The sequence below is a fragment of the Parus major genome, chromosome 15 (genome assembly GCF_001522545.3).
Source record: "Parus major isolate Abel chromosome 15, Parus_major1.1, whole genome shotgun sequence".
Classification (NCBI taxonomy): Eukaryota; Metazoa; Chordata; class Aves; order Passeriformes; family Paridae; genus Parus; species Parus major.
The window spans coordinates 8442305-8465694 of record NC_031784.1 but is presented as its reverse complement, the minus strand read 5'-3'; the positions used below and the strand labels follow the sequence as shown (position 1 = coordinate 8465694).

At 57.3% G+C, this 23390-nt stretch overlaps 3 protein-coding genes across 15 annotated transcripts; 1 reads left to right on the top strand and 2 right to left on the bottom strand.

The window, feature by feature from the left end:
- Positions 1-367: 367 nt before the first annotated feature.
- GSC2 (goosecoid homeobox 2) lies at positions 368-6710 on the bottom strand. 2 transcript variants are annotated; one of them, XM_033518262.1, is made up of 4 exons: positions 5543-6710; positions 2380-2714; positions 1358-1602; positions 368-814 (listed from the first exon to the last, which is right to left on the bottom strand). In XM_033518262.1, the coding sequence occupies exons 2-4, from the start codon at positions 2690-2692 to the stop codon at positions 713-715; spliced, it is 660 nt and encodes a 219-aa protein (XP_033374153.1). In that variant the 5' UTR covers positions 2693-2714; positions 5543-6710; the 3' UTR covers positions 368-712. The 2 variants fall into 2 exon arrangements, with proteins under 2 accessions (XP_033374153.1, XP_033374152.1); XM_033518261.1 differs by lacking the exon at positions 368-814 and having other exon boundaries at positions 831-1602; positions 5543-5624; positions 6154-6710.
- An 88-nt stretch (positions 6711-6798) lies between these two features.
- Positions 6799-21028, top strand: LOC107211764 (thyroid adenoma-associated protein homolog). Of its 6 annotated transcripts, XM_015644202.2 has the most exons (31): positions 6799-6922; positions 7386-7563; positions 7741-7827; positions 8100-8127; positions 8446-8594; positions 8777-8899; positions 9110-9230; positions 9463-9617; positions 10091-10175; positions 10480-10616; positions 10911-11108; positions 11453-12149; positions 12237-12389; positions 12479-12588; positions 12721-12881; positions 13117-13283; positions 13496-13681; positions 14140-14291; positions 14645-14788; positions 15064-15168; positions 15388-15588; positions 15847-15997; positions 16107-16341; positions 16489-16728; positions 16849-17074; positions 17187-17393; positions 17585-17823; positions 18030-18212; positions 18660-18926; positions 19019-19224; positions 19339-21028. In XM_015644202.2, the coding sequence occupies exons 1-31, from the start codon at positions 6819-6821 to the stop codon at positions 19629-19631; spliced, it is 5688 nt and encodes a 1895-aa protein (XP_015499688.1). In that variant the 5' UTR covers positions 6799-6818; the 3' UTR covers positions 19632-21028. The 6 variants fall into 6 exon arrangements, with proteins under 6 accessions (XP_015499688.1, XP_033374144.1, XP_033374145.1 ...); XM_033518253.1 differs by having other exon boundaries at positions 9466-9617; positions 12479-12881; XM_033518254.1 differs by having other exon boundaries at positions 12479-12881; positions 17668-17699.
- Positions 20531-23335, bottom strand: LOC107211765 (somatomedin-B and thrombospondin type-1 domain-containing protein-like). 7 transcript variants are annotated; one of them, XM_033518258.1, is made up of 5 exons: positions 22002-23335; positions 21806-21911; positions 21213-21386; positions 20718-20838; positions 20531-20624 (listed from the first exon to the last, which is right to left on the bottom strand). In XM_033518258.1, the coding sequence occupies exons 1-4, from the start codon at positions 22882-22884 to the stop codon at positions 20733-20735; spliced, it is 1269 nt and encodes a 422-aa protein (XP_033374149.1). In that variant the 5' UTR covers positions 22885-23335; the 3' UTR covers positions 20531-20624; positions 20718-20732. The 7 variants fall into 7 exon arrangements, with proteins under 7 accessions (XP_033374149.1, XP_015499698.1, XP_033374148.1 ...); XM_015644212.3 differs by having other exon boundaries at positions 20531-20838; positions 21806-21896; positions 22002-22184; positions 22895-23335; XM_033518257.1 differs by having other exon boundaries at positions 20531-20838.
- Between the last annotated feature and the right edge of the window lie 55 nt (positions 23336-23390).

Here is a 23390-nt window from a genome sequence, read left to right as displayed (position 1 = left end):
GGGAACCGGGGTACACACGGGATGGGCGCCGGGCGGATCCCCCCCAACACTCCCACCGTCTCTTCAGACCAATTCACAACCACCCCGGGCTTCCCGGGGAGCGGGACCCCCGGCTGGCTGCTCGGGCGGGGGTGATAGGGCAGTTTTATTGATGTCGCTGCTTTTCAGCTCGTGGGCGCTCCTTGGCCCCGCCGGGAACACGGGCACGGCTGGCAGCAGGGTGAAGGTGCCTGTGCCAACCCTCTCACCACAGCAGGGTCATCACCTCTCCCCAGGGCGATGGGGAGAAAACCGTGTTTCTTTGTTATTAAATAAATCGCTTGTCCAGCAAGTTCAACCCCAAAAGCGACTCTAGATGCCACTGAGGTGCTGCAAACAGGAAACATTCATTTGTAGGATATTTTGCAAATCTACATCAATAAAACAAGCACAAATACTATGTGCACAGAGCAAAGACAAGAAGGGGAGTCTCCCCTTCTCTTAAAGCACGCACATTTAACACCTGTACAGCTCTGTCCCCTGCACATCCTGCCTGCCAAGTTATATGCCACGTGAACTAGATTTGGAGGAGGTATGTCTGCTTTTACCCATCCTCCTCCTGCGTGAATCACAGAGATTCCCTTTTGCTGCATTAGCCCCCTCGGGTTACCCCCCTGAGCCTGTCAGCTATGGGCAGTGGGTGCTGTTGCTGTTCCTCTACAGCCTGTGAGCACTAACAGCTCTCCTTGGGGGGCTGCTTGGCCTGGAGGATCAGTGCTGAGGCAGTCACCCTCTTCTGATGCCGCCACTTCGCCCGACGATTTTTAAACCAAACCTAGAAAGTACAAAACAAGAAAAAGGCTTTTGCATGTCACATGTTACTGGGAGGGGGACTGGCAGTGACCGTCCTGGGCTGTACTGTGTGGGCTGTGAGATACTGTAATATGAAGGCGTGATACAAAATGTAATCAGTCCCTCCGCTGCAGTCTTGCTCGGATACATGAGAAGGGCACAAGGGGGTTGGAAATCCCCCCATGACAAATTCAGAAGTCACACAGATCACCCAGGTAAGGAATACACACTTGGGAGCAGGGGATAAGCAGCAGAGCTGGCCACGTCTGTGTGTGACAGGTGATTCTGGGAGGGAGGGATCGTGTGAGTCTGTGGGACTGGATGCCAGTACAAATTAGCCCAGCTGAAATGGTTTGTATTTTCCACTGCTTGCCAGACTTAAACTCTCTTTTGTCAAATGCACAAGGATGGATTTTAAAATGAGGCCGTGGATCTGCAGCCCCCCCAAAAAAGACAGCACAATGCCCCAGTCTGTGTTCCTTGGGGACTGCAGCCAGCAGCCCCTCACCAAGTGGCAGAACCTCACCTCTACCCTCTCCTCCTTCAGGTGAATGCGGTTTGCCAGGTGCTCGCGGGTGACGACGTCCGGGTACTGGTTCTGGTGGAAAAGCGTCTCCAGGGCCTGCAGCTGCTCCTCGGTGAATATGGTGCGGTGCCGGCGTGTGCGGCGCTGCATCTGCTGGAAGGTCTGCAGCTCACTTGACTTCTGGGAACTCTTACAGACCCTGACTGCCGGGTGGAAGAGCTGCATGGGCCAGGTGAACCGGGCATCTGCGAGGGGACAGGGACAGCAGCAGTGTTAGAGGTGTGGGGCTGAAATACTCGTCATGCTCAAAGCAGCTCAGGCACGAGTTGCATCCCTGCTACAGTTTGGAAGGAGGCAGCGAGTCACCTGGAGTGGGTGGCAAGCTGAGTGGTCACTATGCAAGTAGGAGAAGAGTTTAGGGCATGATTCTGGGACAAGGATGCAGGTGGTAAGTACTTCTTTCACTTACCAGTTGCACTATGGCCAGCTCCAGAAAATAACTGCAAACTCACAGCCCAGCAAAAGATCAGTGTTTCAGTCCTGACACAAGGGAATTCTGAACTTTCGGGATGCTCTTGAACTGCATTTTTAAGGGTTTGTTACATCTTTTTCCCACAGTTATTTTGCTATAGCAGCCAAAACTCTTTTCCTTAAAGGGTAAGTGAGGTTCTCCAGGGCTGGTGTTGTCAGGAAGCGCAGGCACAGCTCTGCAAATGGGCAGTGTGCACTCCACAGAGAGCTTGCACCCCTAGAAGCATCATTCTCTCAAGAGTTTCACACTAAACCTGTAATATCCGGTAATAGCACCCTCTGCTTTTCAAACCCAGTATATTGCAGGTGAAAGTGCCCACTCTAGGGCCCCTGCTGAGAACAGCTTGGGCCTGGGGCCCAAGACCACCATGGCCAGATGCCATATTGCCACTTAACACCCAGGTTTTCCCCTGCCCACAGCACTTGCACCAGCCCCTCTGCAAGCCCCACACCTAAATCAAACCCAAACACTCACCCAGCCCAGCACTCACCCAGCCAGCCCGGCAGGTCCTGCAGGGAACGGGCGCTCGTGTGAGAGCAGCAGCAGCAGTTGCAGCCTGCCCCTTCCAGCTCTTCCTCCTCTTCTTCCTCCTCCTCCTCCTCCTGCAGGGAGCTGGCTGGGATGGTCTCCAGCTCACACAGCCGCTTGGGTGTGCAGTCCAACATGTTCTGTAGGTACAGTGGCACCAAGACCTGGGGGTTCTTTTTTGCAGGGCTGGAGAGGATGTCCTCAATGCTGAACGGACGTGGCTTCTTCAGGCCTCTCCTGCTGGGGTCAGCACCTGATGCTGGCTCTGAAGACATCCTGTGCCAGCAGCAGCAGTGGCTGGGGAAACAGGCAGCCCAGCTGAGGGGCTTTGCTCTCCGTGCACTGGCTCCCTAGCAGGGTTTTGCTAGAGAAAGGACAGCTTATGTGGCTTTTAAAATGGACTGGCAAAGCCATGCAGAACCACTGCTTTGTCTTGGCATTTCAAGTGACTGTCATTCTCACAGTTGAGTTTTTATTTTATACACACACACTCTTTTCGTCCCTCTGACCTAGCTGCTTTATGACTGAAGCCACTCTAAATATATATAGAGAGAAAGATATAATCCCTTTGGAAAGAAAACCGTAAACCCCCCTACAAATAAAATAAATTCTAACTAATCTTGGCAGCTTTGTGAAGGGTTAGTGTGGATCTAAGATTTAGCTAATCCCACAAAAATGACTGGAGGAGGAAATCTGATTTCTCCATCTCGGGTGTAGATTTGAGGTGGTTATGATCTCCATTGTGCTGCAGCCTCCTATCCAAGGAAGGGGGAGGATAGCTGTTCCCAGCCTGGAAATGGACCAGAGGATTAACTCCTTAAAAGAAGCAAATTATCCCTTTCTCTGGCCAAATGAAAGATTTCCCATCAAAAGAAAGCTGTCATATCATACAATATAAGAGAAGAGAGTTCAGCTTAATAAAAAGTCATTTTTAATGACAGCCCAGCCTTTGCCAGAATTCTCTGTAAAAGTTGATTTATTTTCTGCTGAAAGCAGAGAAATTGTATTTTCCCTCCTTCCCCTTTCCCCCATCTCTGCTGCCCTAATCACTGTAATAACACAGATGCTTTGCATGTATCCAACATACTCTTTGTAAGGATTCAAAGCCCTTCATAAATTAGATTACTGGCTGCTTTCTGGAGCTCTGCACCACAGCTTAGTGGCATGTAACCACCTCCAATGCAGCTGAGCCATGTGGGGAAGGGAAGGGGAGGGTTGTTGCTGCTGCTGCCTCTATGTGCTCTCAGTGAGGTTCTGCAGCCATCCAGGCAGGAGTGTGGACTCAATGCCACAGCCAGGCTTTCCCAAAGCCAGTTCAATTCCCAACTCCTTCCCAGCCAGAGAAACAGGGGAGAGGCCATGGCCAAGATTCAGGACAGGAAGAAAATCCTGGCTCTGCCCCTGCCAAGGGCAAACAGCAAGGCCTGGCAGCTGTTATCCACAGGAGGAGAGAGAACATCTCAGATCCTGTGTTTTTAATTGACATTAGTAGCTGGGAATAAAATAGAGAAGGTGTGGTTGAGGTCAGGTTGCTTAGTAAAGTTTAAACCAAAGTTCTCTTGCCCTCAGTGCAGTTTAAGCCAAGGTGAGTAGCAAGGTCTCAGGAGCTGATGTAGGGAACACTCTCACACCTGGTGTTTCCTTGCAGGGGAGTGAAGATTACAGCCCCACTCACGGTACACCAAGGAGACACACAGGTGGGTGCTGTGAAACCACTGCACACCAAAGATCCACAGGCTGGACAGCCCAGCAATGTCTCCAGCATTCTGTAAAACTCACAGCCAGTCCCCAGGAGAGCCCCCTCTCAGCCCCCTTCTTCTCTCCTTGTCCCTGCTCACTGTCTGCCTTTCCTCACCTGCGGGTCCCTCAGTGCTGGGAAGAGATGTCCCATAGCCATTCTACTTGTGACTTACTTAAAACCAAACTGCTATTTTTCCTTCTATCCCTTTATCTGCCTCTCCTTCAGCTTTTCCAATGTTGTAACATGGTTTATAACTGAGCACTGTGAACCTTTTTACCTTTTGAGATGAAGACACCTCTTAGCTGCACAGTCTGGACATGTTCACTGCTGCCCTGCCAAGGTGTCAGTGCTCCAGAGAGGCACTGGGGATGCCTTAACTCCAGAGATGACTGAAAACTGCTCCCAGCTTTTATACATGAACCCAAACACTGACACAATGGTGGATGTGGGGCCAGGTTCTGCTCCCCACACTGTGCTGGTCCAGAGGGACCACAGGGCTGGTGAGCTGGGACGTGCCATGAGCAGGTGCAGGATCTGAGTTCTGTTCATTTGCCTGAAGCAGATTAATTCTCCTTCCCCATCCTCAACAAAGGACACCCTTCCCTGGGCATCCTGTCCCAGCCCTGCCTTCCCACCACACATGCATTTAGCTTATTAGGATCTCTGCTGATTGCTTTCTTTCATTCCTCCCATACCTTTCACTACAGAAAATGGACTGGTAATACTTCTTTTATCAAAGAATTATGGGATTTAGGACCCAGATTGTACAAAGAGACTTTTGATAGCTGCTGGTAATCAAATCCCAATCGGCAGACACTTCTCTGCACCCTGTTACCAGAGAGGAATAAAGGAAAGGGATTTCTGATGTTCTGTTTACTGAGCCTCTGAGAGATAGGATCACTGGGCTATTTCATATTAGAAAAGGACAGGAAAATAAAACAAGAAAGAAAAAACATGCAGACAAGAGAGGACAATATAGATATAGATAAAAAGAAAAGAAACAGGCTCTTATCATTTTCTTATTGGTTAAGGAGATTCCAAAGCCATTATAGAAGATTAGCAAAAAGGTTAATCTGCTTTAGCTGTTCACTTGTCAAAAGTGAATTTATAGGGTTTGAAAATCCTTCCTATGGTGAAACAAGAAAAAAAATCCCCCTTTCCCTCCTCTGCCCCTCCCTTCTGCAGGCAGCACAAGGTGATGGGAACAGGAACACTGGCAGCATGGCAGCACCCTCCTCTGCCTTGCCCCTGCCTGTGTGCTGGCACCTGTGGGAGCTCTCGTTTGGCAGCGCTTCTCCCCACTCCCTATCAGCTGTGTGGGGTGGCTGTGATGGAGGATCAGATCTGAGGGACGTACACATCCTCCTGTACTCCTCTGCCTTACCTGGAACAAATCCTGGGCTCTTTCACTCATTGATATTGACAGCAGTCAGGACAAACCTGGACCCTGGCTTCCAGGCTGATTTCTAAAGCAGAACAAAGATGGAGGCTGCTGACAAATGTTGCCAAAAACATTTGTCAGCAGTCTGGGGGATTCCCATCCCCAAGGGAAGTGCTCAGCCTGGGATCCACATCTCAGCATCCTCCTGGCCACCCAGTGCAGCCACTGGTCCATGCTAGCTGTGTTTTCCTGGGCTTCCCGTGCCATGACTCATCCAAGCAATGGATGCCCATCACTTGCTCCAGAGCCACAGTGAGAAACAATCCAGGCTAAAAACAATCCTTCAAGATCAAAACCAAGAAGCATTTTCTGTGTAGCTGAAATTCAGTGGGATGTGCTAGTCAGGTGTTAAAACTATGTTTAATTAAAAAAACAGAAACTGTCAAATCATTGAATGGTTTGGATTGAAAGGGACCTTTAAAGATGATCTTAAAATTCTGCCTATTAAAATTGTTCAACCCTGTGCCAACTAACAATAAGAACTGTAATAAACTCATTTTGATTTGACGATAATTACACTAAATCTGTCTCTCTCCCCAAAAGCCATTTCATACCATAGGAAGAAGTGGAATCTCTCCACTGGGTCGTAGCATTATTGGTGATACAACTAGTAATGATGCTACCAATAGTGGTGCCGACTATCAGAGATGGTGTTCGTGGTGTAGCAGTAGGACTGTGGGGTACCAAACCTCCTTTTCCACAATGAACCACGATGCAATCTGACAACTGCTTCACCCTGAAGCATTCCAGTTGGCATTTCGGAGATCTTACACCGTCTCATGCTGTACAAATCCCTCTGTGCTCGGCAGGCAGCATCCGGTTTTAAGAAGTTCTGGGTTACCTCGCTTTTCCCCGACTACGGAAACAGTTTAGGATGATGATGCTTTTTAACCCCTGCCTTACAGCCGGCACGGGTCCCTGGCCAGGGTGAAGGAAGGCCCGCGGTCCCGGGTGGGATGAAGGGAGGGAGGCCCGCGGTCCGGGCGGGATGAAGGGAGGGAGGCCCGCGGTCCGGGCGGGATGAAAGGAAGGAGGCCCGCGGTCCGGGCGGGATGAAGGGAAGGAGGCCCGCGGTCCCGCCGGGATGAAGGGAGGGAGGCCCGCGGTCCGGGGTCCCGCCCAGTACTCCCGGGCGGCGCCGCTGTGGGCGGTGCTGGGCCGGGGCGCCGCCAGGGGGCGCTGCGGGGCGCAGCGGGCCCAGCTCTGTGGTGCTGCCGCCATGGGCGCCGAACGGGAGGCGAGGGCCTGCGCCGCCTTCTACGGCACACGGGACCTCGCCCCCACAGTGCTCTCCTGCCTGCGCTGCCTGCGGCACTTCGCGGGGTAAGAGGGCGGGCCCCAGGGAGGAGCTCCCGGTATCTCCCCGGTGGCGGGTGCGTCGGGAACCCCCCGGTGTGGAGCGCCCGTGCATCTCCCGGGCGCGGGTCGGGAGGGAGGAAGGGAGGGAACGAGAGAAGATCGATACCCAGCAAGGGGTTCGAGCCACGCTCAGGTGCCCTTCTAGCTCACTCAGCAATATCAGGCCCGCAGGTTTTAGGATTTTCGAGCCCTTCTGCCCCACCAAGGGCTTGCATGCGCTGAGCTTTGAGGATTTCGTGTAGCTCCGCTCCCCCCCACCGCCGCCGTCCCTCCGTCCTCGCTCCAGTGCAATGCTCGGTGCAGCTGGGAGAGAGGAGCATCGCAAACTGGGGCATCCCAATCCCAGACTCCACTGAGTCGGGGTATTCCCCCACTAAAAACTTTACCGAGCCAGGGTATCCTAACCCCTGTCCTTGTCCTGTTCCAGGAGTACTGCCAAGAGATGCAAAGAGAAGCACCTGGAGGAGGCTCTCCAGCTGACACGGGTGCTGAGCGAGGGTCTGCAGGCACTGGGTGAGGCAGAGGCACGACCCCTGCTCCGCTGTGTCCTGGCTTTCCAGATGGAGGCAACCAGCAGCTCCAGCTCCTTCCATAAACTGGAACAGGTCTGTAAGGCAATCAGCTGGGCTGGCTTTGCCCACTCCTGGCACAGCTCTGGAGCTTTCTGGCATCCTTACCAGCAAAGGGGCTCAGAGGTGCCACAGGCTCCCCTGATAGCTCTTGGTAGCTGGTGTCTCCCAGGGCTCTGGACAGAGCAACTGACTTGGGGTATCTCTTGGCAGATGGTGACCCAGCTGGCAGTGGGGAAGGAAGGCCTGTTGGCCCAAGAGGTGAACACACTGCTGGCTGGCCTGGCACTGCAGGGAGAGGTGAGAGAAGCAGTGGCACTGGCTTTCGTGAGGACTTGGCTGGAGACCATGTGCCACAGGGACCTCCTGTTTTGGGCTGCCTCCAGTCCTTCACTTCAGTTCCCATTATTCTGGGGACTTGCCCTTGCTTGCAGCTGTCAACGTGTCTGCCTATCACACCAGCCCATTGCTCATCCCTGGGGCAGCTTCTGGCACTAGCAGAACCCTCCTGCCCAAGGCACCAAGCCCCAGCATTTTGTTCCACAGGATAAACTATCCTTCTGTCCTTACAGGTGCTCTCTCCTGGAGACCTTCAGTCAGGTGAGTTGTTGTTCCTTACCTTCCAGGGTTTTCTCCCAGCTCACACCACCAGTGCACAGAACACTTCATGCCAACCTAAACTGGATCCTCTCTGCTCATGGGAGGGGAGTGGGGATCAGCCAGATCCATGTGATCTCTACAGAGATCCCAGCAGCATCCAGCTCTGCCCACCCACAGCTGGAAATCAGACAAGCCAAAGCATCCCCTGCATCGCAGCCCTGTTCTTACCTCATTTACCAACAGCGCAGCCCTTGGCTGAACTGGGAGCAGGGCTGGCTGCAGGAGGGCCAGGGGCTGATGCTGTCCCCCTGCCCACAGTGTCCATGTTCTTGGAGGAGAGCAGCCTGGGCCGGCAGCACTGGCGGCAGAACCTGGCCCTGCTGCTGCAGCGCCTGGCCACCACCCTGCGCTGGGTGCTGCAGGGCCAGCCCGCACCTGGCAGCACGTGGGGCTACCTGGTCGTCAAGGTAGGAGCCAGACTGGGGAGCAGGGGAAGGATCAGTACCTGCAAGGAGTGACAGGGCAGCAGCAGCAATGTCCAGAGGGGTGTAACGCATCGAGCTGCTTTGAATGGCCGTTCCTGAGGCATTGCTGCTTTTCCAGAGGTAAGGAATACTGATTATCCCTGTGGCACCTCCTGCTCCTCCAGGCCTGCCTCCAGGTCTTCCAGGCGCTGCCAAAGGACGTGGCCCCCCTGGTGTGGAGCACAACAGGAAAGAGTGAGACCCTGCAGAGCCTCTTGGGACTGCTGCTGGAGGTGGTTTGGGGGAAGGTGCGTACAGCCCTGGGAAGGATGGAGCTGCCTGTCCCAAGGAGCAGAGCAGTGCTGTCCTTCCTGGGTGCTTTCCCCATGCCCACTGCAGAGACAGCCCAGTGTGTGGCATGTCTGTGAGACCCCATGTAGCTGCTTGCAGGGGCAGTTAAATGTGGTTGGGGTTTAAATGGTGTTTTGAGTTGTGCCTTTGCCTCCCTACGAGTCCAGGCCCTGAACAAGGACACGAGGCTGCTGGCAGGCACAGCCCTGAGCATGTTGGTGAACACGGCCCCCCAGCCCCAGTATGGGGCCAGTGCTGTGCTGACCCTCTTCCAGCTCCCCAGCCAAGGTGTGTGCTCCATCCTGAGCTGGGGACGGCCTCTGGCAAAGGGTCTTTGGGTGTGAGGGGACAGAGGCTGGTGCCAAGCTGGGCTCTGCTGCTGTGCCTGTCTCTTGGGGGTCTGGGAGCTCCAGCTGTCAGGCTACCTCCCATGGACGCTCCGGAATGTACCATGGCAGTTGCTCTCAGAGCAGCATTTGGGTTTGCCACCTTCCTTCCATCCAGTGCAGCCATTTTCCAGCAGGCACTGGGGAGCTGAAGTTTGGGGAGCTGGTGGTGGAAGTGCCCCCTGTCCTGGAACCAGATGGGCTGGAGAAGCTGGTGCTCACCAGAGGTTTGCTGACGTGCTGCAAGATGGACATCCTCAGCTCCCAACTGGAGGGCTTCCCCCACAAGGTAGGAGAGCTCAAACCCAGTGGACAGGGCTTGAGGGAGCCCTTGGAGAGAACTGGCAGCTGCCTGTGGTGCCTGCGGATCCATGGGGGATGAAGCCAGGCTGCACCCCTCTGCAGCTCCATGAATCCTGCTGAGCCAGTTAGCCAAGGAGCCTGCTTTTTCCAAAGACATCCAAGCAGGGATTTCTCTTTGTGGGGGGGCTGGGAAACAAAGTGGTGCCAAAAGCCCCTACACAAGCAAAGCAATGTTCACCCTGTGTTCCCATGGCATGAACCTGCAGAGTACAGCCTCAGCTCTGCCCATCTCTAGCCTGTCCCAAGTCCTCACAAGCTGAGGACTTCCAGGCAGGGAGCAGAGGTGAGCTCTGTAAGAGCAGGAGAACCAGGCAGCGCTCTCCTTGCCTGTCTCACAGCAGGGTTTTCTCCCTGGAAATCCTTTGCCTGCCCACTCCCTGAGCCACTGTCCCCCTGCAGGCCTGCCTGCTGCTGGACATGGTCTTTCCTGCTGTGTGTGCCCTGATCAGGGAGCAGAAGGACTGCCACTACTACTGCTTCCAAGGTAGGATTTAGTGACCCTGCCATGGTGGGGAGGTTTGAAAGGTTCACTGTGCTTGTGATGCACGGAGTCCCCATGTGCTTCATCTTCTCCCAGGGAAGATACTTTTCTGGCTCTTGGTAGCTGTTTTGGAAACTGCTATTAATTTCTGTTCCAGCCCAATGGACACTTGCCCTCCTGGGGTCTTGTGTACCTAAAGGGGGAACTGCTGCCCCTGCACAGAGGGTCTTTAAGCCCACAGCCTGTGCTGGATCTGGTGCAGGTGAGTCTGGGGTGAAGGCTGCAGCAGAACTCTCTGTTTTGGCAGCCTGTGCACTGTGGCTGCAGCGCCTGCGGGAGGGCCTGGCTGCTCTCTGGCACCTGACAGGGACCCACATCCTGGCCCAGGACACCAAGCTCCTCCAGGAGGTCAGCCAGCTGCTGTGGAACAACGCAGAGACCCCGGTAAGGACACGGTGCCAAAGCGCTGTAGTGTGGCAGCCAGGAACAGCTCTTCCTTCACCCGGCTCAGCTGCTGTCCCCAGCCCATAACACATCCCTGCCTGCTTCAGCTCCATCAGCCAAATACACTCCCTTGCCTGCAGCTACCAGGGCAGGGGCAGTCACACTGCTGAGGTTGTGGCATTTGTCACACACAGGCTCTAAAGGGCCATGTCCTGGTGCTTCACCTGCCACGGGACAGCAAGACACAAGAGGGAGCTCACCCTAACCCCTTTGTTTGCTGTCCTTCTCGCACAGGTGGAGGGTGTGTCTGAGTTCATCCACAGCTCCTTCCGATTGCTCCTGGAGATCTACCACCTGGAGTGCCAGCACTTCCAGGACCAGGAGAGACCCCTCTACCAACAGATGCTGCAGAGGGTGGTCTCAATGCCATGGCAGATCAAAGCAAGATATGTGCCCCTGTGTACCATCGTCCCCTACATGGGCAGCCAGCAGGTAGGGAAGGCAGGGGTATGGAGAGTCTTGGTGTCAGCTGGCTCTGCTGCTGTGGTGGCACAGTCTCTGTCCACTGCCTGTCACCTTCTACCCAGCTCAGCTGTGTGGGTAGGGAGCCTTCCCACCCAGAGGGGCTATTTTAGCATCACTGGAGTAGTGGGCTTCAGCAGTGCATCCCTGGGGGAGTGCCAGTGGAAAGGGAAGCTTTCCCTGTCAGTGCCCACCAAAAGCAGCTTTGAGGTACCAGAGATGCTCAATGACTGCAGTGTGGCCTGTACCCATCTGTCTTTCCCCCAAATGCAGCTTTCAGACAGGGTGATGAGGGTCTCCTGCCTTTCCCCCAGGTGCTGGATGCCTACCCAGACCTGCCACAGCATCTCCTGAGCTGCCTCTCCACCAACCACCTGTGTCCCGCTGCTGCCGAGGTCTACAAGGTCCTGGTGCAGCAGCAGTGCAGTGAGTGGCGGGGTGGGCAGCAGGGCACAGAGGTGGCCCTGGCAGAGCAGTGGGCACAGCGCTGGCTCCCCCTGCTCTCCCAGGCCCTCTGCTCTCCCCTGCCCATCCTGCAGAGCAACACTGCCAACCACCTCCTTACCTGGACCCTGCAGCAGCTCCCGGCCACCCAGGCACTGCTAGCGGCCCAGTTTGGTGGCCAGGACACGATGTCACTCCGGGCTTGGGTGTCACTGCTGAAGGCACAGAAGAGTGTGGCAGGGGCCCTGCCGCTGGGGGATGAGGCGCTGGAGCGGCTTTCCCGCTGCCTGGGCACCCACGAGGAGGGCGTTCGGCTGGCAGCGCTGGGTCTGCTCTGCTGCAGCCCCAACACCAACCAGCCACTCTCAGGCACCGAGGTGCAGCTGCTGCAGGAGTTCCTGCCCCTCAACCTCAACTGCGACTCCTCCTCGTTCCGGCAGCTGCTGCAGGCAGCGGTGAGGAAGGCGCTGGTCCGGCTGCGGGACAGCTCGCTGGCCCAGCTGCGGGGGAAGGCAGTGCAACGCTCCGGGCTGGCTGGGGGAGCTGAGCAGCTCACCCTGGCAGTAGGTGAGGCGGCCACCCAGCACCTTCACCACAGCCCTGGGAGATTCTCGTGTGCTCTGCATCCCTTGCTGCCATGCTGTCTGCCCACAGGCTTTGTGGAATGGCTGCTGCAGCTCAGCATCACCTCACTCAGCCCAGGCTCCAACTACCAGAGGAAGAAGACAGCTCTGCTCCTTCTGGCAGCTGTTTTGGAGACCTGCACAGACACCTGGAGCCCTGACAGGAAGAAAGGCCAGCCCCCACGTGAGTACAGGCAAGCTACCTGGAGTATCACCCACAGCTATGGGGATACTCAACCAATCCTATCCCACCGCCCCGTGTCCCCATCACAGGGACCATGGCCACACTGCTGAGCTATGCCAGGCAGAGCGGCTGCTGGGACTTCTTCTCCCAGCCCAATTTGTTGGCACTGCTGAGCTGCCTGCAGGACAGCACTAACGAGGTGAGCTTTGTAAAGCCAAGGGGAGGTCATAAAGATGCCTGCTTTGGCCCCAAGCAGGCTCAGCAGGGAAGCCCACCATGCTTCCCATTTTCCCATGTCCTGCTTTTCCCCATGTCTTCTCTGTCCTGGCAGATCAGAGACTTGGCCTCGGAGCTGCTTGTCCGCTACTTCCCTGCCACATTCCCCGAGCCTATTGCCCTGGCTCTCTTCCAGTTGGCCCAGGACACCCTGGGGAGCCCCCGAGTGCAGGAGGCTGAAGCTGGAGCTGTGCTGATGAAGACCATCCTGCAGAAGTATGAGCTCCTGGCATCCCCCTCCCTCTCCTTGCGGTGGCACAGCACCCTCCAAGAGTGTGTTGGCAGCACTGGTGCCTCACCAGTCTGTGGTCAGAGATGGGGTTTGCAATAGCCTGGCAGTGGGAAGCTGGGGAGGGTTGAGGAGTCTGCACCAGGGGAGGAAGGGGCTGCATAGCACAAGATGGGCAGGAAATTCCCTGGTGCTCACAGAGGGATCTGCCTGTTGCCCCAGGTCAGACAGTGGCACAATGAAGAGCCTGTCCCTGGAGGCTGAGGCAGCCCTGACAGTGCCCAGCCGAGGGCTGTGCTTCGCCCAGCACCTTCTCCACGTGCTACAGGCCCAGTACAAGGTGGCATGCCAGGACCTGCTGCGGGCAGCAGCCACCACACCGATGCACGGTATGGCAGGGCAGGGCAGAGAGCAGTTCCTGCATCATCTGCCTGGGAACTGGAGCAGGGCAGAATCATGGCAGGACTCAGGCCACAGCCTGTTGCTGTGTTACCCAGGGCCCTGTTCACTCCCCTGCCCCTGAGCCACATCAGCCATGGTCTCAGGCAGGAGAGCCGGGGCTGTGCTGACACCACAGTGAGCAGAGGTGGGTGTTCTGCAGGAGCCATCGCAGCCCTGCGCAGGTGCCTGCTCCAGGTGCCGGAGGTGGCCGTCTCCATGCAGGCAGCAGAGTTGGTGCAGAGCTGGCAGGAGTTCCTCACCTGCCTCGTGACCACAGTGAGAGACATTACCTCCCTGCTCCTGGGTGCTCTGCAGAGCCAGCAAGGCCCCGGTGCTGATGAACAAGGTAAGTGTGTCCCCAGGGGGGCAGAACCAGCCCTGGGAACCACTGACAGCTCCATCACAATCATTCCTGGCCCAGCAGTCCTCCAGCCCAAGGGGAATGCACTTGCTTTGGGCTCAGTGCCTCTAGCAGGGGACCATGGTGGGGCTAGGCCTGGCTTTGGGTTCCCTTCTCAACTCCGTGGGAGAACAGGAACACTAGAGGCAAAAGCCTTCCAAAAGTAGTGAGGCACTTTCCAGATGAAAACAGTTGAGACAGGAGGGGCTGGCAGAGCCCTTACAGCAATGGCTTGGAAAGAGCAGTGGGCAAAATGTAGCTGCAGTCCTGAGTGGGACACGAGGCAAGGCAGGAGCCGTTGCCGTTTGTCTGCATTCTGACAAGGGACTGCAGGTTCTCCAAAGCTGCATCCCCCTCCCACTGTGCCACACCACCCTGCTCAGACCTGGCTTTTCCTTTTGCAGCTGCTGCCCCATCATTTGCAGAGATGGGGAATGCCATTGGCTCCCTCATCATGCTGGGGAAGGGCCGGGGGCGAGAGGAAGAGGAGGGTGACTCAGTCCTGCTGTCAGAGGAGCACAACCTGATCCTGACGTGCTGCTGGGTGTCAGTGAAGGTGACACCCCTCCTCATGGCACTGGGAGAGGGGCAGCCCAGCATGGCACCCATCATCCAGCCCATCCCAGCTGCTGCTTCACCTCCCCTTGGGTCATTCATCCTTTCTGGGAATTTCTGTCCTTACTTCAGTGCTCTTACACATGTCCTCACCTCCTTCCAGAAAGGATGCACCTACCAGGCTCCCCAGAAGCAGCCCCCTCCCTGCCTGCCCTTACAGAACCCAGCTCCTTCCCAGACACTGATAGTCCCCTGCTGTGGCAGAGCCAGGCTGCCTGACTTGAGGTCCTGCTGCCACCCATCCCAGCTTCTCATCCTCCCTGCCAGTCTGGCTGACCTTCCTCTTCTTCCCAGGAGATTGGGCTGCTCCTGGGGGGCCTGGCTGAGCTGCTGCTATCCCCAGCACTGTCTGCTGAATTGGGGCTCCTCCTGCCACTCCCCGCCCTGCAGATGGCCACCAGAGTGTTCCAGGAAATCCTGCTGCGGTGCCGGCACTGGGTAAGTGTGTATCTGAGCCCTTAGCCATCCCCCCAGCCCTGTCCCTGCCCTGGCATACTGGGGTGGAGGGGTGCAGTGGCGCAGGGTCTGCTCTGGGGCAGGATGTGGGGATGGCTGGAAGTCCCCTGGCTGGGATCCCAGTGCCAGGCCCTGTCACATCCCCACACCATCATGTCTTCTCACTTGATCTTCCCCTTTGCAATGAGTTTTCTGGGGCCATGGAGGGCTGGTGGGTGCAGCCTTTGGGGTGCTGGGCCTGACACTGCTCTACCCAGGGAGCAGTGGAGGGCTGCAGCATGGGCTTCACCAAATTCTGTGCTGCTCTGCTGAACCACCCAGATCCGGAGCTGCAGGCCATCCCACGGGCTGTGCTGGAGCAGGTACAGTACTCATTGTGCCCCTTGTTTCCCTTGCGCCCCAGGGAGCACCAGGGTTGTTTCTCAGTGTCCCCACTCCCTGAGACAAGCACCCTCTGGCAGCTGAGATACTGGTGCAGGGCTAGTGCAGCTGGTGCCCTCCTGGCAGGGCAGCTGCAGATTCCAAGTGACAAAGCACGGAATTTCCAGGCACATCTCAGGTGGATTTTGTTTCTCTGTCAGGGCTTGGAAGCGCTGAGTGGGCCCCGGAGCAGCTCGATCACGCGTCGTGCTGCCGGCTTCCCCATGCTCTTCCTCTGCATTGTCAGTGGGGAGGCCCCAGTGCAGGCACGGCCACTCCTGACCCACTGCATCCAGACACTGCTGACCTTGGCCACCACAGCACTGCCACAGGACTGGGACCAGACTCTTGACCTCCCACAGGTGAGTGTGGCACACCTGGAGGAGCTCCTGGCTGCTGGAGCCCCCTTGGGAACAGGGTGATCTGTGCCAGGTACCCAGTGTGAGACAGTGAGAACTCAGAGTGAGCAAAAACCCAGAGCCTGGTCGTGCTGTCCAGCCCAGCAGCCTGGGAGCCGATGGCCTCTTGGCTCCCCTGTCTTTTCCCACCCTCTTCCCTTGACATGGTAGCACGAGCCCTGTCCTGACATGGTGCCACTGAGCTCTGTGTGCTCTCCCCAGGTGTGTGCCCTCCATGTGCTGCAGACGCTGGTCCGTGGGGCAGGGCTGGGCGGGGCAGTGCTGTGCCATGCCACCCCTATGATGGCCCTGGCACTGCAGGGCCTGGGCTCACCTTGCTGGGCCATGAGGAACGCAGCCATCCAGCTCTTCAGTGAGTACAGAGATCCCACAGCCCCTGGGGTTTGGAGCCTGTGTGGGGTGAAGTGCAGGGGCTTGGCAGGGTTGGATGGGACCTTACACTACCTTCTCTGTCCCTGCAGGTGCCCTCACGTCCCGGCTGCTGGGACAGCCGTGGGGCCACAGGGATGGCTGCCCATCAGAAGGGCTGAGCCTGCATGCCTTCCTTGGGCAGCACCCAAAGCTGGGCGCTGTGCTGCTCAGAGAGCTCAAGGTGGCCACAGCACCCACATCAGGGGGGCCCCGCCTGCACCCTGCACTCCACGCCATCCTCACCCTCTTGGCCCAGCTGCAGCCTGGTGCTGACAGTCCCAGCAGGTATGGGGGCAGTGGGGATGCCTGTGCCTCAGCCAAGGGCTCCTGCAGTGAGAAGGGCTGCTCCTATGGTGCCGAGGCTGGCCCTGGCTCTTGTGAGTTTTTACTCCAGCCAGAACATCACCACGTGGTACCCTTTTTGCTCCACAGTCCCTCTGCTCCCTTCCTGGAGCCACTGCTGGGGTTGGCAGAGAGCCCCATCTACGCCGTACGAGCGATGGCTGCCAAGGCTCTGGTGCCTGTTGTCCCCCCTCCCCAGCGCTGCAGGCTGCTCCTGCAGCTGGCCCAGCAGCTCCCTGCAGCACCCGGACAGATCCGCTCGCACAACGCTGTCCACGGGCACCTGCTGCAGATGCAGGCACTGCTGGCCTCTGCTACGGGCACTGGGAGGTGGGTGTTGCCATTCTGTCTCTCCAGCTCGGGTCACTCTGTGCCAAACACAGCCTTTTGGCCACAGAAGGGTGCCAGTCTCAGCACTGTGCCCCATGGTAAGGCTGTGTCTCCATGCAGGCTGTCAGTCGAGGCGCTGCACCCTGTGGCTCTGCAGCTGGAGGTGCGGGGCTGGCTGCTCAGCCCTGCCCAGCGCTGCCCCCTCGTCCGTGCCGCATTCCTCCAGGTCCTCACCCTCCTGCCCACGTCCTTCAGCCCTGGCTTTGCCCAGTACATCCATGACACCATCAGCACCAAACTGGGCAGCCTCCCCCAGAGAGGAGAGTCAGGCTGTGCCGAGCCACAGGTACCGCTTCCTGACAGGAAAATCATGGCCATGCCTGACTGGCAGTGAGCCTGGGCAGGGACAGGGGGACCCAGGCTGAGCACTGGAAGGGGAATCCTGTTTTTTCCTGCAGGTGGGCTCAGCCATCCTCCACCAAACCATGGCCCACTTCATGTGCAGCGAGGCAGCCCGGCTGGCGGACAGCAAGCGGATTGCTGCTGTCTGCTCACTTCTCCAGCAGCCCAACCCTGACATCCAGCTTGCCATCCTGAGCTGGGTGATTGCTGGGGAGGGAGGAACGTGCAAGGAAGTGGAGAATGCTCTTGGGCTGACATTGCTGGTATGATGGGGCTCAAAAGTCACCAAGTAAAGCAGGGGGGCTCCAGTGCACCACACAGATGGGACCCCTGAGATCCCATTGCTGAGAAGCTTGGTGCTCCCCAGGCTGAGGGTACATGGGTGTAGAGCACTTGCCCAGTCCTGCAGTGCTAGGACCACTAACCATGTCCCTTCTTTCCCATTGTCAACTAGGAGAGCTTGGGGTTGGTGCTGCAAGACAGAAGGGACAAAGAGTTCCTGAGATTGTACCTTGAAGCTTTGCTGCATCTTTACAGAGATCCTTCATCGTGGTCCCAGGAAGCTTCCAGTAAGCTCCAGGGCTCCTCAGCATCATGCCTGGAGATGCTGCTGCACATGGTGGAGGCTGAGTGTCCTGGGCCTGATCTCCTCTTCCAGGCGCTGTGTGCTGCCAGCCTGCTGCTCGCTCACCAGTAGGTCCCCACTGCTGCTGGGGGCTGCCCAACTCTTCCAGCAGATTCTTCCTTAGTCCTTTCTAGAAACAGAGCCATGACTTCTCTCCCATAAATCACAGCATTGCACCTGGCTCCTGTGATCTCAGGGCAGCCGGTGGCCTTTGGTCCCCTAATGGAGCAGAAAGGTGTGCTTGAATTTGCTGTCCTTCCCTGGCCTCCGGCAGGTTTGGGGACGAGGATGGCGCGCAGGTGGAGCGCTGGTGTGCGGCGCTGGAGGAGTGCAGCCGGTCCACTTGGTGCGAGGTGCTGCGGCTGGCGGCTGCCCGCTCCCTGCACATGGCAGGGGCTGACGTGGTGTGGCGATCCCTGCGTGCTGCCTGTCCCTCGCTCGTCCCTGTGGCTCTGCGGTAGGTCACTGAGCCCATCTCTGCAGATGGCTGTGCTTGCAGCCAGCTCACAGCAGCACTGCTCCCTACAGCCCCAGCCTGCTCCAGGTTAATGGACTCTGCTAAAGGTGTTCCTGCAAAAACTCAAGGGTATTGAAGAAAACCCCACTCATTCAAAAGTCACTGGCACTCGAGCTCGCAGCCTACAAAACAATGTGTGGGTGGCAGTTTAATACAGGCAGCCAGTGCCTTATGAGCAGCAGATGGCATTGCTGGGTCCCTCAATCTCTGGTACAGCCCCTGTCCTCCCAAGCTCTAAGCTCTTGGGTGGTGGCTGTGTCTTTCACAGTCCGGGAGAAAAGTCCCTCAGAGAAGCATTTTTCTGAGGTCTCACCCTTTCCTCCCCTCCAAGCAGGCTGGGATGCTTTGGGGTGAGCAGTATGCTTCCTTTCACTTCCCTTTCCTCAGGCTGATAAACATGGCCATTCACCTTCTGCAAGATGAGGAGCGGGAGGTCCGGCACGAGGCCTCGGGTTTTGCCAGCCTCCTGCGACAGAGCTCAGGGGAGCTGCTCCGAGATGGCTGCATCTTTGTGCAGGACAATGTGGGGCTCCAGAGCCTGCTAGAGCTCCTTCTGAGAGAGTTCGGGGAGCACCCTGAGACCTTCAACTCACTACTTCAACACCTCCCCATTTTAGATCTCAGGAGTGTCGTGGAGGAGCTAGAGGCCAACAAGTGAGTTGCTGGACCTGTGGACTGGTGTAAGTTAGTGTGGGGTACCAAGGGGCCAGCCTGTGTCTTCACTCACACCTCATCTTTCCCCCCAGAGCTGCCAGCCTGTACAAGGAGGATGAACCCAACGTTTTTGCAGAGCCAGCTGTCCTGGCACGGCAGCTGCTCCCTGTCCTGGTGCAGCTCCTGGAGAAGGCTCCCACTGGCAGCCCCCTCCATGCCTCGGCTCTGCAGTGGTTGGAAACCACAGGCCCCAGTGTGCTGAGGGACCTGCAGTACTGCAAACACTGCTGGAGCCAAGGTATGGCAAGTGTGGAGTGCCTGGGACAAGCAAACAGTGTCCTTGTTCCCCAGGCCAGCTCTGCCCAGGGGGACCCTGCCACACTCACAGCTCCTTCACCCACTCTCTCCACAGGGACTGCTGTCCACTGGGGGATGAAAGCACTGGGTTGTGCCAAGCTCCACACAGCCCTGGCTGTACTGCTGGTGAGGGCCCAGCTGGTGGCACAGGTGCTGCAGGTGCTGGGGGAAGGTGCCACCACCATGCCAGGCCTGGGCTGTGGCACCCAGGAGCTGGAGCAGGAGCTGGAGCTGGTACAGGGGCTGCTGGTGCAGCACGGGCTGGCCCCTGTGCCAAATCAGGACAGTGCACCAGGAAAGCTGGGACTACTGTGGGGGACTGACAGCTCCAGGCATGCAGCAGTGTGACATGAAATCCTGCAGCCATCTCCCTCCATTTCCTGGATGCTCTCTCTGACCAGCAGCCAGGCCTTCAGGTTTGGTGGTGTAACTCAGGGGAACCCCACTCACAGTGCAGGACACACTCACTTCTGTTCCCAGTTTCTAACTCTCCAGCTGAGGACTCCAGTGCAGCATTGCCTTGGCCACGACTTCCTTGCCCTCAAACTCTGGCTGGCAGGAGGGAGCTTGTGCTCCAGAACTCTCATACCCTCTCATGCTCAACTCCCACCACCTGTTTTTTTAACCAGCACTTTGGTCCTTGGCCAACCTGGGCTTTTATCCCAAATAAAGAGGCCAATAATACTCCCAGTGTTGAAGCCTTTTAATTCTCCTGCCTAGGAGGGTGGTGTGAGAGGCGGGCTACAGGAGCCAAAGGTGTCCTGGGGCAGCAAACAGGCAACAGCCACTGATTGCAGTGGAGCAAGATCCAGCCCTGTCATGGCACATGCTCCCACCACAGGCTGTGGTACCACCACCCAAAGCTGGGACCCCACCAGCAAGGTCATGTCCTGCTGGGTGAGGAGCAGGGAAGGGCAGCAGCACCACCCAGCCCAGCCTCATTCCTTCCAGTGCAGGCAGCCGAACCCCATGGCTGGAACTGGACACCAGCACCATCGCCCACGTACAGACTTTGCTCTCTGCAAAGCCCAGCAGGCCTGAACTGCCCTGCATGGCTCACCTGATACTGCAGTGAGTGAGCTCAGACAAGAGGAAGGATGCTGCCTCCATCCTCACAGCTCGTTCAAAGTCTGATGTCAAGGCTGAGTGTGACATCATCACACCATGTCACTGCCACATCATCTTCTCACCCAGACTTAACCTCATCATGTTGTTCTACCATTAATCACCACACTTTAACAATTCCCTTATTTTTAGTCTTTATAAGGAGGGGTTTTCCATTCTTCAGCAAAATATTTAATGGAAAATAGAGGGAGCTGGCACCAAGGGTGAGCAGCAAACCTGCAGGAGCGTGAAATTATGAAAGAGACTACATTTTTATTTCATTCCCCACCTCCCCAGCAAGGAGTGGTGCTGTGGGGAGGCTCAGCTCACCTTCCCAGGGGGATCCTACACGAACATGAGAGCTGGTGGGGAGCAGATGCAGCCCTCCTGCAGGCCCTCCTGCACCCACGAGCCCTGGCACCCCACCACAGAAGCGGCCACCCAAAATGACCTGGAAGGGAAAATCAGTGAGAACTGGGGTGTGCCATTAATAATTTTTTCAAAATCAAATAGAGTTTTATATATGGGTTTATATTATATATATACTAATGGCAGTCAGACTAGATGATCATTGTATGTCCCTTTCAACAGACATATCCTATTTAAATATGTTTGTTTTTATATTATAATCTTGACTTATATGACGTATTATTGATTCATTTAATAATATGATGGTATACTATAATATTGTGGCATATTTTACGATAATCATAGTTTTGTCTACAAATATTATAACTAGAATATAAAGTGAGAATGCCTTAGAGGCAGGGAGTGATGTTCCTTAGGAGAGATCCCATGGTGGAGATGCCACAAATTAGCACCTACCTGGCTCCTTGCAGCCCGTGTCCAGTGCAGTGGGGACGGTGGTGAGCCAGATTCCCCCGGCACTCCACACACACCTGCTTGTCCCGGTGCAGCCGGCGGCTCCAGGCTCGCCCGCGGCACGGGGGTCCCACCTGTGTCAGGCGGAAATAGCCGCAGTAGCTGGGGAGGGGGGAGCTGGGGAGGGGGGAAAATGGGAGGAGAAAAGAGGGAAAATGGTGGGCAGGCAGTAGGGCAGAGCTTGTGGGGGTTTTTTTGATGGATTTGAGTATAAAGAGGATGTGGGTTTGGGGGCTGGTAGAGAGGCCTTGGTTGGGGAGGTGAGAAGGGTAATGGCTCTGGGGGGGTGCAGAGGGATCCTGGTTTGGAGGGTGGGAAGGATGATGGTTCTGTGGGATATACGAAGGGCCATGGTTATGTATGGGGGCCATGGTTTGGGACGGGGAGAAAAGTAATGGCTGTGGGAAGCAAAAAGGCCCTGGGTCTGGGGGGTGCAGAGGGGCCATGACTGCAACGGGGGTGCAGGAGGGGTCCCGGCTTTGGGGACAGAGTTGGGGTTGTTCGTGGTTACAGAGGGGCCCCGACTGCGCACATACCCAGAGGGCTCCTCCAGCAGTGGCAGCCCAGCTCTTCGCCAGGGATCTCTGAAGTCCTGGCTGAAGAAGTTGGGGAGGATCTTGGCTACCTCTGGCAGAAGAGAAGCTGTGAGGAGCACGGGGATGATTAAAGACACCCCGGGACGGCAGCACACGGGGATGACCACGCAGGAGGGCAGCAGGCAGCCCACGTTACCTTTGGCCGTGCCGCAGGCCGGGTGCTGCCCCAGGCAGCCGCGGCGCTGCTTGAGGTCAGGACAGGGATCCCCGCCGTGCCGGGGCGGCACAGTGACCTGGCGGCTGCGGGCCCTGCTGCCAACCCCGCACGGGGAGCTGCACCCGCTCCACGGCCCCCAGGGCCCCACAGCACAGCCCACTGCTGCCAGGGACGGAGGAGAGGGAAAAGAAAGAGTTTCAGTGTCACGAACAATGGAAAGAGCAGGGGAGATGCAGCACGGGGGACGGGAGAGGGAAGGAAGGGCAAGGGCAGAGTGACCCCAGCAGCCCCTTTCCCCTGACCCCTGCCAGTGCAGGGGCATTGTGAGCTGCTTCCGCAGGACTTCATCCCTGTGTGCATCGCGCTGAGCTGGGACCCTGCTAATCTCCCCGGAGATTAGGAAGAGCTGACTGCTGCAATTGTCCAGGGGGCCGTGGCCAGCGCCTGACCAGATCTGGGTCCCCAGAGCAGGCTGGTTCTGCACTCCCCAAGCCCATGAGTCCTGTTTGGCACCCTCAGAGCAGCCCCCGGTTCCCCGTCCCTGTACAAGGCACAGACTGTGACATCGGGGCTTGTGCTGCTGGGTCCCACACTGACCGCTCAGGCTTGCAGTGACTGCGCTACCATCACCTGCAGACCAGAGGCCACGGGCTCCCTCATTGCACCGGGGCCAGCCAGACATTCGGCATGGAAAAAAGGGGACAACTGGGACACTGCTACATACCCAGCCCAGCCGGCAGCCCCTGACACATCCTGTCATCACTCGAAGCACGGGGCTAACAGGTAACAGCAAACACTCGCCACCGAGCACAGCAGCACAGGCTGGTGTCCCCAGCCGCGGTCTGGCCAGTGCCATCCCCATCGCCACTCACCGGCACGGCGGCACGTGGCCAGGTAGTCCTGGCAGCAGTCCCCCGTCCTCTGGCAGTACGAGTCGCAGTAGCAGCGAGCGCGGCGGGCACCGGGGGCCCAGCAGGCGTTGTTCCTGCCGGGGCAGCACCGGTGCCGGCAGCTGCTCGTGGCACCCACCAGGCAGCCGGTGGCCAGCAGCCAGCCCGCCCAGAGCAGCGGGCCCCGCATGGCAGCGGGAGCCTGCGAGCCCGCGGGATGATGGCTCTGCCTCGCACCGGCACCGGATGAGGAGCGAGGGCTGTGCCGGTGGGAGCTCCGGCCGTGCCGCACCGCCCCCGGGCTGGGCGGGGGGACAAAGCCCGTTCCCTTCTGCTCCACCGCCTCTCGGCTCCATGGCAGGGCAAGGACTTCATACAATTAACCAGGGTTATTAATAAAGCACTGTGCATGAGACAACACAAACCTGCTTGGGAGCACCATCCTGGCACGATGGGGAGCCCCGTCCCCCACCCACAG